Raw genomic sequence first — 26,670 nt, forward strand, 5'->3', positions numbered from 1 at the left:
TCCATTACAAAACAGTGATACCTACAGGCCACAACAAGCTCTAATTAATAAAGTGTAGGCAAGCTAAGCTGTAGGGTCGGTATTTTTTATGTGGTTGATCACTAACAATGTAATCAAATAAAACCCAACATCAAGGGCCTGTCGACGTTACACCTGTCCCTATTATCTAAGTGTGATAAACAGAGTGCCTCTCGGCCGTCTGCCTAGCCCGGGGGACACCTGCACCCATAGCAGGGCCGGCGCCATCCCGCTTTTACGGCGTCCAGGCTCCTCACAAGAGGCCCGCTTGGCGCGGCCGTAAAGCGCTCATCCCAGAGGCCCGGTACGTACATCGTCACGCTGTCAAAACATCCGGGAACAGACGGAACGGCAGCAGCGGGCCCGCCACCGGGTCGGAAAGGTCAGGTCACGGGGTAGTAGAGCGCCGGGAGAGACGAACCATCGGACCGTATGGTCCGATAAACATGGTGACGGAAAAATCATGTACCATGACTGCTGAGAAATGAATCCAAAAATCGTTAGAAACAGGCGAAGAAGATGCAAACGTGACAAGCGACGCGGGTAAAAAGTTCTGAAGATGACCGGAGACTAAGACGAAAACAGTGTCGGCCATTAGAATCCCTCACTCGGTGTGTCGTTGCGTCATGGTGCGTGGACCAGTGATGCATACGGTGACTGACGAACAACAGACTCCTGAGTAGACCAGAGCTCTGCGCGGAGCAGGCACGTGCGTCCATGGAGCGGCTTCCACAGGATCAAACACCACGCCTCACCGAGCCAGGCAGGACGAAATGGACACTGTCCTGGGAAGCGCCCGTAACGAATAAAGGACCAGGATTACCTATAGCAAGATTGATGTGCACGATATGCTTGAGCTTTTCAAAGGACAAAATATCATGAAGTTAGATTCCGATGTAACTATAACCTATCTGTGAGTGTGTGCAATAGTTAAAACACGACGTTAGACCGTGTTTTTCTATTAAAACAAAAATCATGAATTCTCTGACAATTTTACAGAAACTGCCTGAGGAAGGCATTTTCAATAGATGCTCGCGATTTCATAATGCATCTGCTAAACAATAAGATCAAAATTGGAACGCTTACATCACATATGTAAACAGCGTGTCGCTTCTGTCCAAAATACGAGATAAGTTGCATCAGCCCGCAGCCGAAATCGTTCGTGCTCAGAACCCTAAAGTTGGCCGAAAGGCCAGCCTGTTGCATGGCCCATCCAAGCCCGCTTTTCTTAGGGTACATGTCAGCGTTGTAGCCCTGTTTTGATATGTTTCACAGAGTTGAAAGTTCAGTCACCCATGATGCTATTCGACCACTTTATGACCACAACTGAGAGCCGCAGACCTTTCCGTTCAGAGGCAAACATCACATAAAATTTGAAACGATGTTGTGAGGATGGAAAAAAGAGCGGATAACCAGCCAGACACGCCCAGTTAGGGGAGAGTGGGGCAAAGCGGCCACCCTAACGCTTTTCACGATGCCAACGCTTGATTTTTAAACTTGGAAAGATCCTTTCTATACCAATGTGATCCCTATTAAGTTGCCTTTTATTTCAACTGCGTTTTATTTCCAAAGGCGTTCGCATATGGAAGATATTGACAAAACTGTAAACCTATGCATATTGGCCACTTTGCCCCATACCCTGGGGCAAAGCGGCCACCGGCGTCTTCTCAAGTCCCGATATGAGGAAGAAAATATTTGCCTCATATACGACTAGGGTATTAGATGGTGACAAGGTCTAAGCGAGGATGGATGTTAACTTTATCATCTTCCACCTGTAGGTAAACAAAAAAAGGATTTTTATGAAAAAAAAACATTTAATTGCATTATTTGGTAACTCATGCAACTGAAAAGTGGCCAAGATGGATGCATGAGGACACATTTGAATATAAATAATGTTGTTTATCCAGATGGAAACAACTTATGGCAAATTGGGGGGTGGCTACTTTGCCCCGGCCACTTTGCCCCGCGCATACCGTCCGAGACAAAAATATTCCAGCTTAGCTATTAGTGGAGTAAAAAACAATAAAATTGGTAGAATACATATACGATAACCATGCAATGCATGGACAAGAGCGCTTGTAAAAATTCCAAATGGTTATGGAATAACATAACATTTAAAAATTATAAACATAGTTGGTAACCTGGCAAGAAAGGCTTTTCTGTGTTTCACAGAACAATGGTGATGGGCCTGAAACCCCGGTCTGGCTCATTCGAACGACCGTGAAGAGAAGTATAATTGGAAACTATAAATTGGAACTGACGCCAGCTATGAAGGGCTAAAACGATGGGTGGCCGCTTTGCCCCGGGTGGCCGCTTTGCCCCACTCTCCCCTACATATGTAAATGGCAAACAACGGATATATGGAGGCAACAGGTTTAAAAAATAAGGTAGGTACTGGTCTACTCAAAACTAAAGATACTTTTAGCAACCAGATATTAATTGATTTTATGTAATAGGATAGTTGAAATAGGCGTATTTCAGCTGAAACATTTGCCTCTGATGACCAGCTCGGCTGAGCATGGCTGCCATCAGTTACATAAGCCGCGCTCGATTCCACGAGTCATGAATTAGCTACGGCGGTCAAAGTTGCCGCTGAATCAGGACCGGGGCGATTTGGTTCGAGTGAGGCCGTCCTGCGCCGCTGACCTATCGCGAGTGGCGTGACTGCCGCACCAAGCGGAGACCGGAGACCCATTGGACGCCGACCCAATGAATAGACATTAGGCAGTCAGGGTGTCGACGCCACAGTCCATTGAGTTGGTTCTGGACGCTGACACGATGCTATACAGAGACAGAACAGTGCTAAACGCTGGCATACTATAGTTCGTTTTTTTTAAGTTTGACCCTCACTGTAAACGTCTTTTTGAACATAGCACGAGAATTGCTAGCTGAATTACTGAGAAAACTGGTTGGCGCACACTGATTTAACCAGATTTCACAGACGATCAATTTCATCAAATTTATTTACTATTTCACAGACTCGTAAATCGTATCTGCCAATACCTACAGCCTCACAGGGATAGACGACTTCTCAGGAATTATGTCTGAACTAATAAATAAATTGCACGGCGCTTAACATAACGTTAAATCGTCGATGTTCAAAACTTATTTTTGAAAATATTATTCATAACTACAATACAATGTGCGCTTACCAGTTTTCTCAGTAATTCAGCAAGCAATTCTCGTGCTGTGTTCAAAGAGACGTTTACAGTGAGGGGCAAACTTAAGAAAAACGGACTATACAAGCAGAAATCATGTAGAAGTTCCCACATGTAGAAATCTCCCCACGCTGAACCAGCATACCCCAAAGCAGTCTCCGCGCCTGTCCCTCCTATCTCCGTTCCACCAGGGTCGGCCAATGTGCAGAGGTCGGCGTCGACATGGCCTCCTGTGCGGCTCCATCGCGCGCGGCGCCGTCCGTCCGTCGGTCCGCTCCCCGGGGCGGCCGTATCGGGCGGCAGTAATGGCCCGGAACAGAACGGACCGCCGCCGCCGCTACCGGCGGCCCGGCCGGTGATCGGGAGAGGCCGGCACCGTCATTAGTGGTACCCGGTCTGGGTGTATCTGACTGGGCTACCACGTACCGGGACTGACTGTATGGGACTGGGATACCACGTACCGGGGCTGATGGGACTGGGGTACCACGCACTGGAACTGACTGTATGGGACCAGGGTACCACGTACCGGGGCTGATGGGACTGAACTGAGGTACTACGTACCGGGACTGACTGCGTAGGACTGGGGTTCCACGTACCGGGGCTGAGTTCCGACTGAGTTTGACTGTGGTCTGTGATAGCACTAGGGCAATCTAATGGGAGGAGGAAAACGGACGCAGGCACATCAGTATCGATTGCCAAGAAACGCTGGATACGTACGTACTTAGCACGGTACAAAAGCTGTCTCAAAAAGCCTCTCTGTCTCTGTCCTGAAATCATGTCTAATCGGCAACGATACAGCAGGACAACTCAAATACTTCCCCTAAAACCGCCAGTGAGCGCCAGAATCCTCTCTGTTTACCGCCAGCCGCGCCGCCGCGGTGAGCTGCGGCTAACCATTGGACCGCAGATCGGAGAGGGGGATCCCATCGGCCGTCACAGAGGCCATTCCCACCTAATTTACGAGACGTAAAGCTTTCAGCGCTGAATGCCGCTGGTTGAGTGTAATTGCCGCCGTCGGCCGGTCAAGGCCGGCGCTGCGGGCGCGCCCCACGCCACACGCCACGGGCTGAGTGCTGGGCGCTGAAAGGGTGTGGTCCCAAACAGAGAAGCACTCGCCGGTCTTGGTATACAGGGTAAATACAATATAAGGACCAATCAAATAAGATAATCAGATTTATCAGACAGCCATAGACGCCTTTGTAACGCGAAGTCCGGTACGGCTCAGTGTGTGCGTTGCGGCACAGTATAGTTTCAGGCGCCTGTGAGCAGAGCCATCTAGCGGTAGCGTTTGAAACACCCGCGCCGGAGCGTCAATCGGTTCCGCATTCCTTACGGTAACCCCCACATTCTCGAAACAAACGGCTGGTTCGACAGCCCAATCATCCCAGCTAAATAAAATCGTTCTTGATCACCTCAAAACTACGCGGATCACATAAAAAAACGAACAGACTAAAGGCAGCCATCCGCGTCTGCTTCCAAAACCTAGCATCATCGCCATATCCATATCGGCGTCAGTGAAGGGACCGGCCGTGCGCGGCTATGTGCGCACTGCAACGTTAAACTTTGGACTCTGAATTCTGCCATAGAACCGGAATTGCGCGATGGGAGGGTAGCAAAGTACGGGCAGGCTCAACGCAACAAGCTCCGCTTAGCGGGGGCCCTGTCCTTGTGAATCCTTCCAATCAAAGGGTTCCGACTAAATATATTAAAAAAAACTATCCCGACTGTATTCCTCCGAACCGCATCCTTGCTACCGTTGCTGACACACCACCTCCGCTATGCCGGTCATCGTCCCGCGCCTGGTTTCCGTCCAGTGACCATCACCGCTGGTCCCCCGGTCCTCCTGGCCGGCGGAGACCGTCCTTGGCCCGGCGCGGGGCCGCGCCACCCGCCGCGGCGCGCCACTGCTCGTCGACAGGGACGGAAGCTGAGCGCGCGCGGTTCGTTAGCTGACGGCGCGGCGACCCAGATAGAGCGGCATGGGGCGGGTGATCAGGCCGACTGGGCGGGGAGGGGAGTCCCGTGGCACGCCCGAGGCTGCCCGCCCCGAGTATCGACTGGCAGCGAACAGAGTGCCGCCGCGCAGCCAGATACAGATACTAGCAGATTGCCGGTACATTAACGGCGGCCAGGGGCATTCACTTCCTAGTGTAGGGTATACGAAAGCGTATACCAAAGTCTCTTGCATTCACCCACAGTTGTAGCTGCAAAGTCTGCAGATGCACCCTGGCAATTTAGGTTGAGTGCACTGCATGTCTTGACACCATTGAACCCATTGAAACTACCTGCTCGCAAGATGCACCAATAAAGGTCACATTCTTAGACATTCGATTTTTAGCGTTGACCGCCCGCCGTGGCCTTTAGAGGCTCTGACGCATCACCTCACCCCACCACCCATCAGGAGGGGTGAACAACGGCCCGCCCGCGGTCACCGCTCCCACAGCGGCGGTCACAACACAACACTCCGTCCCGCTCACACAACATAGCAACTTAAAGGTCGACTGTCGACCGGCCAACTGTCAACAGCGCTGGGTGGACGGCGGCGCTATATTTTGGTAAGAGTCCCGGACGTACTATCATGATGTGGCCCAGCCGGTGGTATAATCCCTAGGGCGATCCGATCCCAGACCCATCATGGACAAAACAGTCCACTCGTCAGACACACGCCGCCCACAAAGTATAAACTGACGCACTTAGCCTGAGGTAGTCAGGTAAAAACGCAATCCCACCCAGTGAACTACCGGAGCTGCCTGCGGGCAGACCGACTATGTCCACCTTGGTGAAACATCCCCAGGTTTGGAGGGAGTTCCCGGCACCGGGAGCCGGCGGCCGTTTGTGACTGGTGGAGTACCAGCGCTAATGTTATCGGAAGCCGGCGGGCACCGCTGACAGGAGGGCCGGTCCAGCACGCCGAGACCGGTAAATATTTGCCTCGGCGCTACCACATCCTCAAGGCAGCCAATGTCGATACGCACACACAGTGGGACACACACACACACACGCTTCCACACACATACATACAACTGAATGCGGGCGAGGCCAAAGATAGTCTGATAGCCAGGACAAACATACATACACGGGCACACAAACTCACAGATACACACACACATCGAAGGACGGAGGGAAAACGCAGAGACGCAAAGATCTCACGGCACTAAAATGTAGTAAATATCCGTCCACAAATCCGAGACAGATCAACCTGAAAAATCCGGAGACTGATCAGACTGGCCTGCATTGTTGGACCGACAGTCCCGGCCGGGGAAACCCCCCTGATTGGTGCATCTAAATACGGCCGCCGCGGCCGCTGGCGGACACATCCATCGAACGTCACGGTCTGAACAGGCCGACGGAGCCGTACATATTTGACGGGACGGACGGCCAGGCACTGCAGCGCTCCGCATGTCGTGATGTGATAGGTTGAATCATAGATAACAGTAGAACTGTTGTTCTACTGTTATCTATGGTTGAATTTAACACAACCCCAGTCAATGTTACCGGCGATGCGTCTGCGATCGGTGCAGCGCGGCGGGTTGGTTGGCGGTGTTGAGTCATTTACGGAGTTTCTGTCAGAGTAACAAGCTAATCGGGAGTAGGACATGTGTTTGGTAAGTCGGTATTCCAGTAAACTGTTGACCTAATTGGGGAGAGGTTGACCGTTGTGGTAAAGTTGAGTGTAACAGAGCCGCACAAAGTTGGACAGTCAACGACAACGTCGGAAGTGCTTATCCGTCGAATGGGATGTCGGGTACATATCTGTCAAGGCCGTCTTTTTAAAGTCAATTAATCATTGAAAAGACTCAACGCTTTATCAATGGGTTACTGCAGTCTCAAACCGTCCTATAGGTCTCCAGTTCACAGCACATTCAAGCATCATTACAAATTAAACTACCACGTTAAATGAAATCATGCTGCCGTAAATCCAACCCACACAAAACGTGTATGCAAAATTCATTACTAGTCACACGGCTCACAAAAACCACCAGCACACCCTAGCTGTCAACTACCCTGAAGCTGGACCTTTCCCTCTCCTACTCCCCCAGAGGCCCAATCTCTCCGTTGCCGCCGGGACTGACCTTTTCGCCGAGTTTGTGCCCCTCCTGCACGCTGTCCGAGATCGGGTTGAATGTGGACCGATTCTGTGTGTTCTTCTCGATAGCACCAGTCAAGGCGTCCATCCATTCGTCTCGCTCCTTGTTCGAGCTGAAACGGGGTGGCAGAGTCAGGTCAGGTCAGGTGGGGTCTGGGAACGTGAAAACTAAAGAGCAAGCTAGCGAAAGGTTGGTATACTTAGACGTAGCCGCGGGGTTGGAAACTTATATAAGTTAGAGTAGGTAGTTAAATTTGTCTAAAGCGGTTCCAGAAGGACATGGGATTAGGGATGTAATTGCCACGTCGGGTAGGTCAAGTGAAGTTGGATATATCCATTTAACTTGACGAGAGAGGCCCATTCAGCTCGGCTCGAATTAGTGGGGCCGGCTCGGGTGCACCGGGACACATTTAGCTCTGACCGCGCTGGTGACCTTTCCGCCCCGGGCGGCGCGGCGGTGTGAGTTTAGCTGACCCCTCCCTCTCTGTCCCGTCCCCCGGCTCCGTGCCGCTCCTGGCGGCCCCTGTCGGGATAGACACCTGTAGAAAGGTTCCTGGCAGCAGCCCGCTGACCTTTTCCACAAGACGCGGCGCCCAAAAGCATTTGAATGCTGTTGAAAGGTCACTAAAGGTCACCGGCAGCACCGACGCCGGCGCTGACGTCATCATCGGCAGTGATGGTGACAGAAGCAGCCCGTCGCCGCCCCGCCCCTCCCCCAAACAGCTCCATCGAGCGGAAACCCGTTCGGGCTCCACAGTCCACGTAGTTACAACGAACCACGGAATTCGCATTATTTGTCTACATAGTCATACACAGACAGGATAGACATTTGAGTTTGCATTCCATACTGGTCGATCTGGGCCACTCGTGGCGTGGCACACATATGGCGCAGCATCGAACCAGTTGTGGGAACGGGTGAAGAGCACTGCCACTGACGGGCTGGGATTTCCCAGTGAGCTGGCGCGGCAAAACGTGGCGGAAGCGCTCTTTGATGTGTTATAAAAAACGTGGTAAATCAATTACCCGACAGATGTGCTGTGCGACATAAATACCTAGGCTGCCCCAAGGCTGCCTTGACAATAAAATGAAAATTTCGTTGCGTAGGTATATTGAAGGAAAATAGATACTCAGACAAAAATGCCTGTTGAATTCAAATGGAGTTGAAACTTGAAAGTTAGCATTTTTGACGAATGCCTCGCTCACGACTTAGATGGACCGGGAAAATCTAAGGTTTGGATATCCGTTCAGGTAGCAGTAGCACTGTGAATGTCAGATGGTCAGCAAACGTGACACTATTCCTGATACGATCGATCGCAAGGGACGGTGCCAGGTGGCGCTAGCACAGCCAGCCAAGATGACGCCACCACCTTGACTGACTTCCATGTTCGACCCACGTCCACGATCACAGTCTTCAAATTGAATAGCAAGGTCAACATTGAATGCGATCACGAAAATACCTGTTGATCGGAGTTTGTCGTCATGAAGCAATATCAAAACGATAAAAAGGCATCCATCTAGCGGAAATATCCTCTGAGACATTTTTTTATCCTCTCTCTCTCTCTCTCTCTGTCTCTGTCTCTGTCTCTCTCTCTCTCTCTCTCTCTCTCTCTCTCTCTCTCTCTCTCTCTCTCTCTCTCTCTCTCTCCCTCTCCCTCTCTCTCTCTCTCTCTCTCTCTCTCTCTCTCTCTCTCTCTCTCTCTCTCCGGCGCACTCGGCGGCAGATTATGCACCTCCGTCGGCCGGAAGCGGCCGTTTCCGGCTAGTCTGCCGTGCGCGCCGACTTCCTTGTCAGCCGCCCTGGGACAGGATCGATACCAACACGTTGACACACTGTACTTCGCACACATCATAACAGAATTTCACCCGGCCGCTCACCAGTTGCCGTCACATTCGTTACAAAATATCACCGGTCGACGACTTGGGCCGAACAGTGTATGTATGACGGAAATAGCAGGCGGAAATGAGGCAAACGCCACTGCCAGTCAGCCAGCTGCTATTACGGCGACGGCGACGGAGAAACGATGCATAAAATGCAATCCGGAAACAGCCGACTGATTGATATAGACGCCGATGAGCGGAGAAACGATAATAATCGCACAAATCACAGAAAAACCGGCACCCATCGGAAGAGAGGTCGAACTTAAGAAAAACGAACTATAGGCATTTTACAAAAAGACGGCTGTTTGAAAAATGACTGAACGCAACCAGGCTTTTTTCAAAATGGCTAGCCATTTTACAAAATGACTAGGCATTTTGCAAAATGCCTGACCAGCATGGAACGTAGATCCCACTACAGAATACAGATACTATGGCCAACAGTTTTTGGACGTCTTCCTATACCCTATAGGTACGTGTTCAGCCTGTAGCTGATCGATTTGAAGCTCTGTGATGACGACAATGCTGAGTAACGACCAGGTTGAGTTGCAGACTCGGCTGTAGCATAAACATTGTTTAGTTAACGCTGTAAAAACTCCCAAGTACACCAACGCCGCGTCATTTTAAATCCAGCAGCGTCGCTGACGTGGGGGTATGGAAATGACGCGGGCCTGCACTTCTCAGAATAGAGAGAGGTAGGTATAGACCTCCCACTGGACTCCTCTGGTCATAATGCTGGACTCCTCGGTCCACCTACACGCTACCAAAACGTATATAATTAGGTACTCGTATCTACAACACGCTGCTCAGTCATTTTGTAAAATAGCTAGGTATTTTGTAAAATGCCTAGGCATTTTGCAAAATGACTGGAGAGTCAGTCATTTTGTAAAATGCCTAGGCTTTTTGCAAAAACCTGGAAAATCAGGCATTTTGCAAAATGCCTAGGCATTTTACAAAATGACTGATTTTCTAAAGTGCCTGCAACATATACAGCTCTTACATTTTAAGACGCAAGTTCTTGAGCGGAGGAGCGATCTGCCGAAGAAACTCAGACTGCAAGCTTGATATGGAACAGACTATTAAGGATTACCAAAAGGCTCAGACCATCTGTTAAATTGTGCTGAGCTCAAGGTTGTCTAAAATAGAATGACAGTTCTTCCGAAGCAGCCAAGTTCATTCGTTTGAGCGATAGACAGCAAGTGTGCCACTTGTCTGCGTCACGGCCTCACAGCAGAGCCAATCTTCTTAAAAAAAAACAAGGGCTGTCGCAACCAAGATTGTCGCAACTAGGAATAGGTAAAACCACCGGCCACATCCGCACGAGGAAGTCAGCCGCTGCGTACCGGGCACGAGGTGTCACGTGCGGAGCACACAGAGTGAGTCACCGCTCACTGGGCCAACAGTCACGGGTCAACAATCTAAATCACGAGTCATAGATCACGAGTCACATATCACGAGTCACGAAACATTGGTCTGGTCACGGGTCACTGACAGACAGGGTCAGCTGAAGAATCAACAGATGAAGGCTCGTTCACGCTACAGCGAGACAGGACGCCGGATTGTATGCACACAATTCACAGACTGGTGCTTCTCCAGTTAAATAAAACGTGATATTTCATTCGTTCTCGACACTCAGTGTTATGATGAACTAACTGCCGAGTATGATCTAGTCCACTCGTTGAAAGCCCGGCTTGATGACAAACAAGCAAGTACACTTCCGAACTTTTGATCAGTTACCTGCAAAGTGCAAAGCTAGTTAACAAGTTCGGGTGCTAAGATTAGGTTTTAAAAAAATTGGAAAAGAAACAGCGAAGCTTACTCGAAACAAACTAATCGTCAACCGTGTGTTAACAGATCTCGGGAATCACTGACATCTACAGGAAAAACGACCCAATCTGGAGCACTGGTTCACCCCCATTTCACATTCCGAGAACGAGGATCTGACGCACTTTCAGCACCCGCGCCCCAGTTGAGTCACTTCCCCAGGATCTCAGGACCCCTCAGGCGGTAACTGACTCAGATTCGGAGGGTCAGTCCGGGTATTACCATCCCAGTGTCATGGTCGGAGCCTAGCGACAGAAAATTGTCCAAAGACGATTATGCGCAGATCCTGATTCAACGATGGGAGTCGCGGAGCATGTTACTTACACAAGGGTAAAATAATTCAAGCGCATTCCTTTTAATCACAACGCCTTCCAGTGGAAGCTAAACATGGTATAATATCAATTTTAAGCTTAAAGGGCCATTCACTCACAATTTCAATTATTTCCAGCCCTGCGGATCACCCCGGAAAGTGTCCCCCCCCCCCATCCCACTCGAGCGCGTGCTCCGTGACTCATTCTCAGCTGTGTCCCTTCCAGAGGCCTAGCTGACCCGGAGAGGGGCTGAGTTCCGGGGAAGGAGCGGGGACCGCACTCTGTCCGGGTCGCACCAAGGACCGGCACCCAGCAACAGAAGTGACGACCAATGACTCGGATCCGTCAAAGGGCTGATACTGACAGAGCAGGGACAGCGAGCGCCGAGGATGTAGAAGAATACCGGGTACATAATAGTGCTAAATGAAAACACCGAATTGCAAGAAAATTCGTCTATGACTGCGCATACTAATAGGGTCACGCAGGTGAAAACCTCGCCACCAGCACGGGACAAAAGGTAGATGGCGCTGTGAAGCTGCTTTGCCTCGTGAACTTACTAAAGTAAGGAATGAAGCTGGCGACGGAAGGGAGTTGGGACGAGCCCGTTCTCACGGCACTGTAGCTGAGGTAGCGCTCACGCCGGTACTGAGGACAGCATGGCGGATGGCGCTGTCCAACTCTAGGGCTGTAGGATGGCCACGAATGGAGCGGGAACTGGGAGAGGACCGTCTGTGAACGGAGGACAAAAAAAAAAACGGCAGAGGAAAGTCAGTGAATATGAGGGACGATAAGGAGGACACAGGGGATGGCCTGTCCGCTTAACAAGAGGGACAGACCGCAGCGGAACGCAAGGAAAGAAAAGGTGCCGGTGGTAGCCTTACACTTCCACCCTCATGCTAATAGCTTTTCTTTTGTCAATATGGTAGTCCAACCATAGAATAAAATCACTAAATTCAACCGTTTAGCTAGGAATGCTAAGCACCGCGACAATGTTAAACAGTTATCCGAATTCCCTCATACCCCGCGGTCGGGCAAAAGCTGCCTCCATCTGCCCCTGTCTCTTATCTAGCGGTCAGGTTGAAGCTCCCCTTCCCTTCTAGTCGCCCCATCCGTCAACTAGAGGTCAGACTGAGGTAATCTTTTCCGCCCCTGCCCCTAACCCACCTAGCCACCTTCCTCCTACCCCGTGCCCCCCCCCCCCCCCACCTAGCAGTCAGGCTGAAGCCCCCTCTCCTTTATCCCTCGCCCAACTCCCTAGCTCAGTCAGGCTGACTCCCCTCTAGTCGCCCCCACCTAGCAGTCAGAATGAAGCCCTCTTTCCTTTCCCCACCCCTCGCCCAGCGGTCAGACTGATTCTGCCTCCTCTTCTACCCTCCCCTCCCCCAGCTCCAGCGACCTAGCGGTCAGATCACAGCTACCTCTCCTCTCATCCCCTGCCCCTCCCCTAGCGGTTAAACTGAAGCTTCCTGCCTTTTCTCACCCCCACCCCCACCACTCACCTAGCTTTCAGGCTAAAGCTGGCTCCCTTTCTCGCTCTCCCCCACCGCTCGCCTAGCTTTCAGGCACCAGCGGGCCAGGCTGAGGCTGCCTCCCTGTCCTCGCTCTCGCTCACCGCTCACCTAGCTTTCAGGCTGAAGCTGCGAGCCGTGGAGACGATGGAGAACTCGTTCTGGTACTCGTCTGTGGCGCCGCCCGGTTCGCTGATGTACATGCCAGCCAGCGGCAGCACGTAGTCGAGGTTCAGTGGGCCTGAGGCGGCCGTGGCCGAGCCCGAGTAGCGCGTCAGCAGCAGGCTGTCCGTCAGCTGGCGAACAGAGGGAGGGGACGATCAGCTGTTTGAGCTCTTCTCTTATACAGTGGCATGTCATGATTTTTTGACAGGAGCGTCCCTGACCATGCCCAAAAACACAGCAATGTCAACGTTTAAGCCAAAAAGTGTGCCACTGTTTGCGTCTATAGGATGATTTGTTCACTGGCATAACACTGGAATATGCCTATAACCTTAGCTGGTATCAGTTCCAAATGCGGTCGCTCATGTCCATCCCCCAGACGCTCATGTTCCATCCACCACGAAACAGAATCATTTCAACTGGATAAGCGTCCTAGGATAAGAAGGCGCATACCAGCTATCTGCAAGTATGTAGCTTCAAGCATAGCCAGTATACACCTAACTGTTGACTGTATCCAAAGCAACGGGCTGCGATATCGGCTTTCCCCTGACCCCCTGCACCGACAATCAGAGCAGTGTTATCGCTCGTACACACATAGATCGCATCATCCTCTCAACTGTGACGGCTATCAGTCAGCTCAGCACACACGGGCAACAGACGACAGGCTGGTGCAAAACGCCCATACGACACACTCGCAGAGGGAATCCACAAAAGGAAATGCACCTTATATCGGTCATTCATGAATCAAATTGAGTGGACCACATTATGAAACACAAGTCACTCAAACACCTGAAAAAATCAACACTGCGATAAAATACCACTACGAAACCACGGAAGGGAATCTACCCGTTTGACGAATACCCTAGACTCCATTCATCACGGTGAGTTAGAGCCCCACGTCACCGCCGGTAGCCTACCAGTATGACGAAGCGCGGCTGCGGTCCTTTGCGGCACTGTTTCATCAGCTCCCCCTCGCGGAGAAAGGTCCGGCCCGGTTTGACGATCTCGGTGTAGCGCAGGCGGTCCTGCAGCTGTAACAACTTACGGAAGTTGTCCTGCGGAAAGACGCGGAGGGGGTGTCAGGCTGGGGTGAAGAACAGTTTTTTTTTTCTCAGGGACAGCTGTGGGGGGGGGGAGGGGTAGATCAAAAGACAGTGATTTCCGAAAAGAACGGTCTGCAACCAGACCTGCTATGTGTGTTATAATACCATTCAGTAATAGTTGAATCCCTTTCTAGAGTCATGATTTCATGACTCTAGATCATTTTCAAATAATTCAAAGGGATAACATACTCCTTGTGATGATACTCGTCACATTGTCTGCTAACCCTGCCAGGTTTTCTTGACAGCCGTCACCGTGTTGGACGACACCTGGTGAGTTGACACGTCGCCCGGGCACAGAAGAGAGGAGCGGAGGTGGCGGCAGAGTGCCGGAGGAAGCCGCCTATTCCTGGAGCGATGCGGAGGCTCGGAGCCAGCCGCCGCTTCAGCTCGTGGACAGCCACTGGGGAGAGGAGGGGGGAGAGTATGGGAATGGGATCACAGGAGAGGAGGGCAGGGTCGGGAGGTGTTTGTGAAATTTTTGGATCAGCACAGGACTAAGAATAGAGCGAGGGGGTTACCGACCGTTAGTCAATGAAGATGCAGTATTATGATATGGAAATAACGACAGAAGGTCAATCGTATTGCAATGGGATATGATATTGAAGAAGGAGCCAACCTAGTTCACGAGTAAAATTCCTAATTTACCTTGTCTAAGAAATGCGCACTTAAGGAGTTTAGCATCTGTCATCCATATACCGTAATAACACAGCTGTGTGAAACACTGATGGTTTCATTTCACAGCTGGGGGTATCTTTCCTGGCATATGACCCCACTAAGCCGACACGGTGGCTGCTTCTGTGGCGCCGCTAGGTGGCAGACGGCCGAACCACAGCCCTTCCAGCGAACCCGTAGGTGGTGCTGCCAACTTGGCACAGTCTGTGCCTGCCTAATTGAGACAATCCAGGCCTCGCTGGCACTCTTACCACATCGAAAGCTGAGGGTATTCACAACAACAAACCTAACAGAGAACTTAGCTGTTAGAAACATCAAACGAGCGTAACGCTGGTAAGGTATGAAATAGTAAGAAGACACCCGAAAAAGAAAACGGCTTCTGGAACATGACTTCTCCAACCAGCCCACCCCAAAAGACTCAAACATAGGCCCGTGTCGTTTTTGCGCAGCGCCGCACGTCGACACGTGTGACAGCGCGACAGAGTCAAACGGAGCAGGCTGCCGGATGCGATAGTCGCCCCAGTGAGGAAATGTGACCTGTCGCCCGACCAGCGCTAAACGTACGCAACACAGGCTGAAGCGGCGTGTCGCCCGCTACGACCCGGCCGGCCTGTACGAGACCAGTTCAGAAAAAACCTGCGGCGACGGCTGAACATCTAGCCAGATCCGGGTGGAATTGCGGCTCTGCTGCGGATGAGAGTGGTGCAGCAATGATTCAACAAACCGGATAGGCTAGGGGGACCTCTTCCCGTCAATATCTAGTTGCTACTTGCTGGAGACGGCATGCACTGAGGACAGCAACAACTGAGGAGTGGATACCAGGGAGCTGGGAGGTGGGAACTAGGAGGGCTGGAAAGCCGGGAGAAAAACACAGGAAGCCGAGTATTGGGACAAGTACTGGGACGGAGATGACAAGTGACATAGTCATCAAAACCTCAAAACGAATGCACGATCAAATACCATGCAGCTCAAAGTGCCACTGAGACTCCAGTATCGCCACGAATGTTCCACTCAAGGCCTTTCGGTCCGCCCAGCTGGTAAAACCGGCTCCTCCTATCGGCATTATTTTTCGACACGAACTGCACGAGTGAAGATACCCAGAGACAAGGCACGATTGACGAAACACAGAGCCATGGTCGAGGTAAACTAGCGAGCCCTGGAGCGAATAGGGAAAACAACGACGAACCGGTCACTCACAAGGACTGCAGGGAAAAACTGGCAAAACGTGAACGATGGGTCTTGAGCTGTATTGACGGACTCGGCTCAAATACTATCATCCAGACTCCACATTATAACACTTGAAAGAACGTTAAAATGTGAGAACACTGGAAATGAACAGCAGATGGACAAAAAAAGAGTCTAGAAGTTACAATCTAAATCTTCTTTTTTCTGATGCGTTTACAACCAATCATATGGAATAGGTAAACGTGGCAAGCAGTTATCGAATGTTAGTACTACATCCCAGATGTAATGTCCATGGGTTTGCACCGTATTCCCCAGACCGTGCGTGTCACATTAGTTCTCATCCACCAAACGGGCCGTCCGCCGTCTAAAACGCAGAAAGGGCTGTCGCCATTCCACACAGGAAAGCGACGCTCGAGATAGGGCCAGTCCACTGTCCAAGGCCGGACGGGGGAAGCGGGACCAGCGATAACAGAGGGGCATCCCTCAGCCGGACCGAGGCAGCCACCCGCCGGTGGGCGTACAGGCACACATGCAGTCAAACACGGACGCACGCGCGCAGTACGGAGTACACACGCACCATGTGCTAACGTAAACATGGGCGCAGGCTTGTGAGTTAAACCAGCTGGTCACATGAATGGAGATTCGAGACGAGGCGTGACGAAACACTGGCAACGAAAGACTATTTCTGTAGTTCGGAGATCGACCACAATAATACCCCGGACACGGAGATGAGACATTCTGAAGGATGACGTCATGGATTGAGAACAAAAACCCCGTTGGCATTTCCGACGTCTGTTGGCTGACTTCCGACTGTCTCTCATCAATGGAAACCAGACTCATGGATACCGGTCAGCACGCGGAGTGGCTCTTTGTGTTTAACGGCTCATCTTAGCCCATTCTCACGTCTGTGCGGTGCACTCTGCAGAGCCCAAAGCCGGAGGCGGCGCGGCGCCGACTGACAGACAGACAGACAGACAGACAGACAGACAGACAGACAGACAGACAGACAGACACCGCAGCCAGCCCGGGGCTCTCTGACGAATGGTGTCATTACCAAACCACGCCCACAGAGCACACACAACCAGCTGCCAGGCAAGGGTAAACATCAAACAGTCCGAGTCAAATTATTTTGATGAGGTGCTATTAAATCCCGGCACAAAAATCGCCATGACATGCACAATGCACATTGCACTGGCCATCTGACTTGCTGGAAGGTATACTGATTTTCAACTGAATGTGATCAAGTGGCGTGATCGCTCACCAAACGAGCATCGAGTACGAGGCATTAACCAATGACCACTGACCACTTGACCAGCCTTCTAGTGAAGATTTGAGCGAACCGTCCCAAGTCTCGACCGTCTACGACTACGCTTTGACTACGGATCAGCCATGCACTGACCGCGCCGCGACCATGCACTGACCGCGAGTTGACCGGACCTCCCCGACCGAGGGCCACCATCAGCGCTCCCCGGTCGCACGCGATCGGCTCAGAACAAACGGCGGGCCGTGGGGGCGGCGCCCGCCGAGATGGTCACTAAGTGACGGCTGGCTGCACGGTGCTCAATAAACCACCAAATTACAGCTGCACTATAGTACCGCCGACTGCTGACCGACCTGCCCGCGGCGGTCGGTCTGAGAGAGGTGCGGGCGCCGACACAACCGTCCTGCGGTGTTCACCGCGGCCCTGACAGGTTCCGCCCAGCTACCAGCGGCGGAGCTCTGTCCCCAGGTAGGGCGCACGCTGACGAGAGGTGATGAGGACGGTGAAAATGACTTCACGACGTCGACGGATGATTCTCGAGTACAAAACGCCGAATTCAAAATGTTCGAGTAATATGGAATGACAACTCGAAGCTGACCATCAGTCACCATGGCAAAAGTTAACAGTTCGAAGTTCATACTCGGAAACCGCGCACCACCAGACTGTTACTAAGTGCAAAACCCAATTATCATTCACCATACTCGACCAAGTACCTACGCCAACTAGCCCTTCCAACGGCCTGTTTCTAATGACATGCACGGCCGCGCTCAAATGTCATGCACAACCGCTCTCGTCCGGCCTGACATTGACTATTTAGCAGGCGTGTCCCCGTGCTGGTTAGCAGTTAGCACCAGCCGGTATCAGGGGAGGGGATCCGGGGGGGGGGGGGGTGCTGGGTGACACAGCACGTGCTACAGGTGCTCCGTTACCCAGACCACACGTCAGCCTGAAATAACGCCCACAGCACGGGAGGTAAGCTGAAACCGAACCCGGTACTGTTTCAGCTACCCTGTGAGTGAGTGCAATGCACTGCCACATGTCTGATCGAGCGCGGTGGGAGCCAAGATTACTTTACTAATAGTGGGAGCTACCTCAGACCGGGTGTAAGGTCACCAGCTTTATATAGAAGGGTTGAGAAAACAACTGACAGACATGTTCCTCGCCCTTTTGTCATATAACGGAAGATAAAGACATTATTCGACCTCTGTCCATAATCAGTTAGATCGAAAGCACTTTTCGAAATACCAAATAGCATATAACGCAACTACTCATCACTAAATGTTCTTCACCATACATCGGCTCGAAAACCCATTCACGGCGTACGATCTACGGCACACCACTTTAAGCTGCACTTAATAACCTCCAAACCAGATCTGCGAAAACATTATTATCTATTTGACAAGTTAATGGGCCTTGGGGCTGATAGTCAAAACCAACAGATACTGGATGTAACAGATACGCCATCTGACCAGTCCTGTCTCTGTCCCGGGCAGACCCTACCGTCCTACTCAGCACTCCGCTCACGTAGTGACCCAGAGAACGGGACAATGACCGGCTGGTAACCCGAGCCCGCGCCTCGCGCCGCCGTGCCGCGCCCGCCGCTCGCCACTGATCACGTGAAACAATACCCACGTGAGGACGGATAGGGAAGAGAGAGGGGGGGGGGGGGGGTCGAGGTCGGGGCTGGTGCGGCGTGTTCAAATCGTTTCCACTCAATGACGCAGCGGCGACTTACTGCGGGAGCGGTAAGAGCTGTCAAACGTGACACGATGAGCGGTATTAAGAGTAGAGCGTAAAGAGAAGCTAACGCATGCTGACAAGGGTAAAATGTTCCCATAGTTCTGTTCCATCATCATGTAATACAAATGTGAACGCTACATGCCACCATCAGATAGATGAGGCTTTGTAGGATAGATTGTAACCTGACAACACCCACATACCAGCTCGACACGGCAGTGCCGGCGGGCCGGCGGTTATGTGACGGTCTAACAGACCGCACGGGCGGCGGCGCGCGCCACGCGTCACGCGTCACGCTGTGACGAGCCGTGACGGCGGCAACGCAGCGCCAGAGGCGGCCTCAGGCACCAAGACAGGGCCGGAAAAGGAGGAGGGGGGGGGGGGGGGCACCGAGACAGAGCGATATCTCGGACCACAGTGCACGGGACAGACCGCAGTGCATGACTCAGTGGCGAAATCGGCCCCTGATTGCGCTCCTATGAACGACTCTGGGGCCCGAACAATGTCCACGGCACTATCAGGGAGAACAGCAGCCTTCAGCAGGGTAAACAGGCCTCGAAAACGCACACAGACGGCGGCGGCCGGCTCTGGCGGAGCGGCTGTCAGGGTAGGTTTGCAGTCTCCATCCCAGTGTATATCGCATCGTTACAGGATCCAGCCCTGGCCGTTAACAAGGACGTGGCCGTGGGTATGTGGAGTGAGTCACCAGCGGGCTCCTTCCACGGAGGGAAAATGGCCAGTGTACACGAAACAACGGATAAGAAAACCGGCTACAAGGCAGTAATTGTGCATACCTGGTCAAACATCAAACAGTAACTACGGTGCGGCTAATACTAGCTATAACACAACTGGCTGATGAACGAAATAGTCAGCCAGAACTTGTTGCATAATTATACTGTAATTGTACGCGGAGTCCCTCACGTGATGGTGAGTGCGGGTTGACTCATCAGCACGTGCCCCCAGTTCTCAGTACTCACCCCCTCTTTCATGCTCTTGTTGGCGTGCTCTGCCACCTCGCAGACCACCTCCAGCGCCCGGAGGGTATTGTCGTAGTCATCCGAGCCCACCTCCAGCCGCCTCAGGTAGTCCTGCAGCAGCAGTCGGTACTGCGGCAGCCGCTGCACCGGCTTCAGCATGTAGTGCTTCACCGACAGCTTCTGGCAGCGCGGGCTGGCCTCGAACTTCGTCACAGCCGCGTCAAAGCCCGGGTACCGACTCCGGCAGTCGTCCAGCATGTGACTCTGAGCCTGGAAGTCGTGTATGTAGGCCGAGTAGAGTTTCAGAAACGGACCCTTGCGCACGATCACATCGGCGATACGCGGCTGGCGGCTCCAGTTAGCGACACGCGCGCGCAGGTCGGCCAGAAGCTCCTCGTTGAGTTTCTGTAGCGAGGGCAGGTGGACCAGAATCTGGTCCAGGTCGGCCTCAGGGATGCCGGCAGGACTGGCGTCAGGCGGAACGGATAGCGCCGCCGCGCGAAAGTCCTCGTTCAGCAGACGCAGCGCGTCGACGAACGTCTCTTCCGAGGTCATCATCTCTTTCGCCACAAGGAAGGATCGGCTGGCGTCCGGCGAGGGCGGCGGCTGGTCGCACGCCGTGTGCAGAGTCTCTGACTCCGAGTCCGAGTCGGAGTTCTCCGCGGCCGGCGGCGGCGGCGGCTCGGTGGCCGGGTCCGGGTCGGGCGCCTCGTCTGATGTTCCTCCGCCCGTGCTGCCGATGGTGTTACCGTTCGGCATCTGTCTGCACAGGTTCTGCAGGTTGCTGCTGAACTCCTGTATGACCCGGGCGTACTGCAGGCAGCCGTCGGCCGGCTGATGTTTGACCAGCTGATGTTTGGGAATGACGCACCTCTCCGGCTGGCTGGTCGTGCCGCCCATGACGACTGTCTCTGAGGAGCTGCGAGTTCCACTGCCCGAAGAGGACGAGTCGAGAGACGGGTCACTGTGCGGCCGAGGGTGCTGCTCGAGACCGCTGCTGTCCGAATCCGACCGGTCGAGATCCACGTAAAACTGGCTGTGCGCTCTGCGCTCCTTGCGCGCGCCCGAGCGCCGGCGCAGACCCTTGCCGAACGAGCTGAACAGCTGACTGAGACGCACTCTCCGGCCGGGCGCGTCGGCAACCTCGGCCGGTATGCCGTAGATACACTCCGAGTCGTTGTCGGGCGCGCACTGCGCGGCCGGCGCGGGGGCTCGGCTGTCTGTGTCGCCGGCGGCAGGGGCGGCGCTAGACTGCGCGGCCGACGCCGACAGCGCCTGTCGCTCGGGCGATATCACTTGCTCGAGTGCTGTTTTTATACCCTCGAGGCGCGCGTGCACGGACGGCCCGGCAGCGACCGGCGAGCGCGGCGGACTGGCGTCCTCGCACTCGGCGCTCTTCCGCTTTGCGGCCGAGTCGTCTGAGTCACCGTCCCGGCGCGGGATGAAGTGTCGGCCGGCGGCCGGCGGCGCGCTCGGCACCGGCTCGCTCCGGCCGCGGCAGCCGCCGCGCTGAATCTCCTGCAGGCACGACCCGATCTGCCGCAGCTGGTTTTCGACGGCGTCCAGCTCCCGGAGCAGAGCCGGGTCGGGCGCGCGGCTCTCGGACGACGAGTCGGAGCTGCTGCTCGGTTCGCCGGTCCCTCCGGCCGCGCCGGCGGCGGCGGCGGAGCGCGGGGCGCCGCCGGCCGCCCCGGCCGGCTGTCCGCCGCCGCCGCTGCCGCCGTCCGTGCCGCTGGCGCCGCCTGGCGGCCCGTCAGCCGGCGGCAGTCGCGGCTCGGCCGGCGACGGCGGCGGCGGGGCCGCGCGGCCGCCCGCGCCGGCGCCCTCGTCGTCACTGCCCTCCTCATGGCAGATGAGTTTGACGCGTCCCTCGCGGATGTAGATGCGATCCACCTCCAGCTCGGTCACCTTAATCCTGCCGGCGGTCAGGTCGAGGATGTTGGCTGACGCCGCGTCCATCTCCGAGGTGGACACCCGCTGGATGAAGTGTGGTACGAGCACGTGCCGCGGCGCGGCGGCCACCAGGCCGGCCTGCTGCTGCTGCTGCTGGTGTTTCTCCAGCTGCTGCTGGCCCGGCGGCTTGGCGGCACCGCTCGCCGGGCTGTCCTGTTTTACTCTGTCGGTTGGCGAGGGAGGAGTGCGGCGGCGGCCGTCCGCCTCGCTGGCCATCGAGAAGAACTCGTCATCGGTACTCTCACAGCCGGGGTCGCGGCCGGAGGTCAGGGTCGCCTGGCTGCCCTCAGAGCGCAGGGTGATCTCTGAGGGCGCGTCAGTGGCCTGGGAGGAGAGCTCCTGATCAGAACCGGCCGGGGAGACACCGACCATTTCAACAGGCTCCGGCTCCGGGGCCGGAGGCGCGGGCGAAGCCGCGACTACGGCCGGGGTCTCTTTGGCTGGGGTCTCAGCCACTGGCAGCGGCGCCGGCGCAGTCTCTTGTGTCTGCATCTGCACAACTACTGGCGCCTCAGTCGCAGCGACACAGTCGGCGTTCAGGCTCGGGTTGGAGTATCCCGACGGTTTCTTGCGCGGCGGTGGCGGCGGCGGCGGCAGCGGCCGGTTCTTCATGTCCACGCCGTCCTCCTGCGATCGCTGCTCCTTGGCCAGGTGGTAGAGCGTGGGTCTCATGCTCCTGTTCGCCTTGAAGCCTCTTGGTACGGTGCTGCTGCGCACCTTACTGCGGCGAACGGTGCGCGGCGGCGGCGCGACCGGCGCGTCCGTCACGTCGGAGTCCGCCGGGGCGGTGGTGTGGCGCCTCTTTGGCCAGGTAGTGTTTCCGTCCAGTCCGGCCCGGCCCGGTGAGAGGCTAGCCGGTCTCCTGCGCGGCGGCGCGGACGGAGACGACGGTCGCAGGTCGTTAAGCTTCTTCGGCACCGGCGGCGGATAGTCGTAGTCCGCCTCCTGCTCTCTCAGCAGCAGCGACGAGCGCTTCCTCACGTGCGCGTACTCGGGTCTCCCCGGGGTCAGCTTCCTCAGCTGCACCTCAGGCGAGCTCTCCCGGTCTCCCTCTGGCTGGTTCTCTTTCCCCTCCTTCTGCCTGCTCACCAGACACAGCTCTGGCTCCCTCCTGCCCGAGTCTCCGTGGCCGTCGCGCTCTGAGTCGTGTACTATCAGCATCAGTTCGTCGCCGCTGCCCAGCTCCTCCTGCTGGAACGAGTGCAGCGAGCGCGGCCCCTCGCTGGTCACACTGCCCGGCGCGTGCTGGACGGTCTCGTGCGCAGCGTCCGGGCCTTCGCCGATGCTGTCGAACGTGTCGTTATGTCCGCGCGCGGACGGCTCGAGCTGCCCGCGGCCGCCGCGGCTGGGTCGCGCCGGCGGTGTCTCCTCGTCTCCCTGGACGCGGATTTGTCCCCCGCCGACCACCAGCCGCCCGGTGACGGTACTCTGAGGCAGAGAGCGGCGCGCCGGTCGAGTCAACGAGCGCGTCGGACGGTACGGACCCTGGTCGGCGTCGTCCAGGAGCCGGCGGTAGCTGCGGCCGTCGCCGTAGTCGGCAGACTCCTCAGTGGCAGACTCGTCGGCGTAGCGCACGTCGTTTAGCGAGACGGCGGCGCGGCGGCCCCGGCTGCCGCTCCTGCCGCGGGGCGGGCGGCGCGGCGCCGGCGGCGGCGGACGGGGCGGCGGCTCGCGGCTGATGGGCGCGCGGTCCACAGCCGAGGCTGACACACCGCGGCGCTTGGTGCGAGCGGGCCTGGTAACCGTGCCGAAGATGGCGATGGTCCGCTCGTCAGCACGGTCTGCCTGATCAGCGGACTGCGAGCGTGGATCGGTAGCGTCGCTCCGCTTCTTCTTACGCGGCGGTTTGAGGGTGAGCGCGCGACGGCTCTCGGCGTACTCACGAATCTTAGGCTGGTAGGGCTCGCGCGGCGCCGGCGGCTCCTTCGTCTTCGGCTCGATTTTCTGGGTGTTATCGATCGCCTGCAGGGGACGGCGGCAGCGCTCCAGAGTCTCCGGAGCGGGCGGCGGCGGACGCGGCGGCCGGCAGTCGGTAGTGAGTGTGATCTCCGGCGGAGATGGCTCACTGATCTGCTCCGGCTCCGGATCTGGCTCTGGCTCCTCGTAAGAGACCACAGTCGTCTCGACAGTCACGGCAGCGCGCACCGGTGTGACACTCGGACCAGCCACAGCGGCCGGAGGCGGCGGAGGCGGGTCGTTAGGTACCACAGCAGGCGCCGGTTTGCTCGACGAAGCCCACGACGGTAGTGCTCTCTGCTTCTTTCCTCTGGCCGGCTCGGCTGGTGTAGAGGCTGAGGCTGGCGGTGTTGTCTCTACTGGCGTGAACACGGGCGTTGTGTCCGACGACACAGGACTCTCGGGTGTAGACTGGTTCGATCGGGGTCTCAGCACGCGTGGCGGCTCGTCCAGCTGACGGATCTCGATCGGAGGCAGGGCTACCACGTCCGGCTGGGGTGGCGTCTGCTGCTGCGGCTGCTGCTGGGCGATCTTGCTGACAATGTTGAGTCCGGTGGCGTCGTCCTTCAGCTGCACTCTGACGCGCTGGAGGCCGTGGTAGCTTCCCACGTCCTCGTCCTGACTGGAGGAGGTCGACAGCGGCTTGAAGCGCACGCCCACGCTGTCAGAACCGTCCGAGACGCGCTTCTTGCCGAAGCGGACTGATTTGGGAAAGTCCTCTGTTCTCGACGAACGTGAGCCTGGCCGGCTGTTACGGCCGCTATCTGAGGTATCCTTCAGACACGGGGTAGGAGTACGGGAACTCTGCTCGGGCTCTGAGCGCGCCGACTCCGTCTTTCGGGCCGGTTCCTGCTCGTACTGCGTCTTACTGAACCGCGAGAAACGTGAAAAGTCGTCCTCCGGCTCCTCCACTACCGGCGAGGCGTCGTCGGCGTCGTCCTCGTCGTCGGCGTCTCGGATCGTCCGGTCGACTTCAGGCGGCTCTCCGACCGGGTCGTAGATGTGCTCCTCCTGCTCCTTGGCCGTGCCGAACGCGAACACGATCTCGTCCTCGTTGTTGCTCCCGCCGTTGGATGGTGAGAGGGAGCGCGGCCGCGGACTGTCCGATCTCAGCCGCTGCGGCTCCGAGCTCCTCGAGCGCAGCTTGTCTCTGATGAACCGATAGGGTTTCGGCACGTCGCGCCGGCAGGTCTTGGCGAATCGCACCACCGGCTTGCCGACGGCGCTGCGGCTGGCTACCTTTCCAAATCGGCGTACCGGCTGCAGAAAGACATCGGCCCGTTTGGCGCCATCGCGACGGCTCCTGCGCTCCTGACCATCGGACCCCACTGGTAGCGGCGGCGACGGGTCGTCCTCCTCTGCGGCAGCACCCCCAGCAGGCTCACTGGCCGGGCGACGCTCGTCTTTCAGCGAGAACCGCTTGCGGAGCCGATCGCGCGACTTGCGCAGCGAGTCTGTCCACCGTTCGGTGAGGCTCTGGTCACGCTCACGGACCAGCTCCTGACTGATACTCCGCGCGGCCGCCTGGAACGTCGGCGTGGAGCCCCTCTCTGACGCGGCCGAGCTGCCGGACAGAGGGGAGGGGAGGGAGGGTCAGAGGGCGGAGCGACAGTACGACAGTCGAGACACGAATACATTATGCCTGTCCATTGGCGATAGAGTGGGGTTCCCCTCAGACCTGCCCTCAATATACATACGCGGCGAGTTCAGGTACTGCATCAATAACAATACTGCAAGCGAGACGAAACGGGTAGTGGAACATTCAACATCGCCGCAAAGGCAAAGCTGCCACTGGAAACGATTGAAGACATGTTCAATCACACGGATGCAGAGTCAGATGGATAGTACACGAATATCGTGGTCAAGACAAGCTACCCGGAGGCTTACGAAAGCTTGTTCACGATGAAGTCTCTAAAGCAAGCAAACGGCTCCCTGAACACTTCAGAAAAATAGATCCACCTCGCACAACAGAGCCTGCTCACGAACTAGCCCGTATCTCAGCATATGGCGGCAAGCGCCCCTGTGTGATATGGATTATAGATCGCCCAGTACCTACTTATCTGTTGTCGCGACAGACCAGATAAGTGCAGTGTTCATACGCACACTGAGATATATGCGCTGATTCAAACGCTGATTGAGGGTATCACTTTCGTAATCAGTGTTTTATCTTCAACAGTAAAACAACTTTGTGTTGGCTGTGTGTGTGTCACAAAACCTAGTCACTAGGCATAGACCGTACACACTCAAAACTAAGATAATCCCCAGCGCAGCTGCCCTGTTGGCTGTTACATCGATAAATAAGTAATAGGTATAATGCAACAGAGAAGTATTGTTAAAAGCGCCCAGCAATATAAAGATTTTTCTTTGTGCATCAATCGATAACCCGTCAATAGGAATAGATACCAGCGATTTCTCTCCCAGAACATGGAATTTATGCCGAACCAGTCAAATACAGCAAATGTCCGTCAATTTACGGATATAACCACCAGCACCTGCTTTGCGCTTCGCAACTTAGCCTTCAGCATTTGCACCGTGCATCTCGCTTCCAGAACGGCACACAGCTGGCGAGCCTGTCACGCTGTGAAACATGATGATGTGGTGGCGAAGCATGGTGTGAAGCGCGCTCAAGTGTAAAACACGCGCAGCACATGCCCGTCTGTCTCTAAAGCGGACGCGCCGTCCAAATAACCTCACTTCCCGGCGCACAGGACGGGGGCAGGCCGCCACACGCGCGCGTTTCACCGGCCGCGTCTCACTCTCGCAGGCCATTGCATCTCAATTACGGCGTGTCGGTGCAATAGATCTCTGCGTGGAGTGACAACACAGTCTGCGGACTGAGCCAGCGCACACTGCGCCAGGGAATGTATGTCAGTGGCCAAAACA

At 55.2% G+C, this 26,670-nt stretch overlaps 1 protein-coding gene across 1 annotated transcript in view; it reads right to left on the reverse strand.

The window, feature by feature from the left end:
• The window catches only part of LOC122365342, a gene marked incomplete at its 5' end in the record, with an annotated part of 41,420 nt that extends 16,069 nt beyond the window's left edge, over positions 1-25,351 (reverse strand). Inside the window, 4 exons of the mRNA XM_043336483.1 lie at positions 7,250-7,376; positions 12,893-13,077; positions 13,861-13,998; positions 19,879-25,351. Of these exons, the coding sequence (XP_043192418.1) occupies positions 7,250-7,376; positions 12,893-13,077; positions 13,861-13,998; positions 19,879-25,351 (5,923 nt within the window). The remainder of the gene's footprint in view (positions 1-7,249; positions 7,377-12,892; positions 13,078-13,860; positions 13,999-19,878) is intronic.
• Positions 25,352-26,670: the final 1,319 nt, after the last annotated feature.

Source organism: Amphibalanus amphitrite, unplaced genomic scaffold (assembly GCF_019059575.1).
Source record: "Amphibalanus amphitrite isolate SeventyFive unplaced genomic scaffold, NRLGWU_Aamphi_draft 000732F_arrow, whole genome shotgun sequence".
Taxonomy (NCBI): Eukaryota; Metazoa; Arthropoda; class Thecostraca; order Balanomorpha; family Balanidae; genus Amphibalanus; species Amphibalanus amphitrite.